The 1,593-nt window shown below is 40.2% G+C and overlaps 1 protein-coding gene across 1 annotated transcript; it reads left to right on the top strand.

The window, feature by feature from the left end:
• Positions 1 to 288: 288 nt before the first annotated feature.
• Positions 289 to 1,005, top strand: LOC141819439 (BTB/POZ and MATH domain-containing protein 4-like; the record flags this gene model as incomplete). Its single annotated transcript, XM_074706737.1, has 2 exons — positions 289 to 634; positions 729 to 1,005. Coding segments are annotated over 2 exons (623 nt in total), but the record flags the coding sequence as incomplete, so codon positions are not given.
• Positions 1,006 to 1,593: the final 588 nt, after the last annotated feature.

The following is a 1,593-nucleotide window of genomic DNA, read 5'->3' as shown; positions in this document are numbered from 1 at the left end:
AAACATGTGATTGCCATTTTTATGGATGGAATTTTTCATGTTTATAGAAGGAAATATTAAACAGTTCCAAGATTTTAGCACAATTGCTCTCATACAACTCTCTTTTTTACTACTACATGTAGCTTTTGAAGTTTAACATGTGTGAATTATTCAGTGTTCTTCTGAGGTTTTATGAAGAAAGCTTCATTTTAGTATTCCATTTGTTTGCATATTTTGACAATTATTGAAGATGCATGCATCCCTGGTTTACTGGTATGTTATTGTGGTTTTTTGCATCTACATTTTCAGGGGTTACAAACGTTTTTTTAGGCGTGCTGCTCTTGAGACCTCTGATTACCTCAAGGATGATTGTTTAAAAATTGATTGCACTGTTGGTGTTGTGATGTCGGTTGTGGACTCACCTAGGTTACACTCTATAGAAGTTCCAGATTCTGATATTGGAGTGCATTTTGGTTCTCTTTTGGATAGGCAGGAAGGTTCCGATGTGGTTTTTGATGTTTCTGGGGAAAAATTTCATGCCCATAAATTGGTATTAGCTGCACGATCTCCAGTCTTTAAATCCCAATTTTATGAGAATCCAAATGACGAGGAGAATAATATTATTATTTCAGATATGGAACCTAAGGTGTTTAGGGTAAGGCTATTGATTTTCTTATTGCTGTTGATTTTCTTGAGTTATTCTAATTCCCAGCATACTATTACATTTTTGGTTCATTGTTCCCGACCAGGCAATGCTGCATTTTATATATAGAGATTCTTTCATAGAAGATGATGAGACAACAAAATCAGACTCCCCTGAATCATCTCCATCTGGCAGAATGGCTGCAAAGTTGTTGGCTGCAGCAGATAAGTATGGCTTGGAGAGGCTTCGACTTCTATGTGAGGCACATCTATGCAAGGATTTGTGTGTGGATTCAGTTGCCAACACTCTTTCACTAGCTGATCACTATCATGCTACAGAACTTAAAGCTGCTTGTCTTAAATATGTTGCAGAAAATCTTGGAGGTACTTATCATTTACTATTGAGGTTTTACGTCCTTTTCATTAATAGGCTATTGAATAAGTATCTACTCAGGTTATACAGAATTTCAGTATAACCTATAGGAAGTCTCACTAAGCTTGCTTTTTCTCTAAATGTTTGTTCTTATTAGTTATAAATATTTGTTATTTTTTATAGATTTTTCCTAGAATAGGCCCCAAACTCTAACTATAAATAGGGCCTTTTATCTTGTAATTGTGGAATAAGATTTATAGAGTTATTTTGGTAACATGGTATCAGAGCGACCACGTTAGGGGTCGGCGGGACCGTTTCCTTTCGTTCCTCGCGCGGCTGCTTTATCGCGTTCCCTGCTTTTCTTTCTTCCTTCTCCACCCGCCGCAACCCCGTTTTCTCTTCCGCCGCGCGCACGCCGTTCTTGGTTGAGTTGGCGAACGCTGCCAACCACCCCAAGCGCAAGCCGACGCCCACGCGACCTTTTCCTGCCCCGCGCGACAACTTCCTCGCGCGCACGAAGAACCGAAGACTTCACCGGTTTTCTTGCGCTGGCAAGGGCTATAAGAGGAGGGCGGCCGAAACCTAACCCTATTCCCTCC

The sequence above is a fragment of the Curcuma longa genome, unplaced genomic scaffold (assembly GCF_044706935.1).
Source record: "Curcuma longa cultivar G26 ecotype Majalengka, Jawa Barat unplaced genomic scaffold, ITB_CL_G26_1.1 contig_6398, whole genome shotgun sequence".
Classification (NCBI taxonomy): Eukaryota; Viridiplantae; Streptophyta; class Magnoliopsida; order Zingiberales; family Zingiberaceae; genus Curcuma; species Curcuma longa.
Note: the sequence above shows the minus strand (reverse complement) of the source record. Positions and strands in the feature narration are given on the sequence as shown.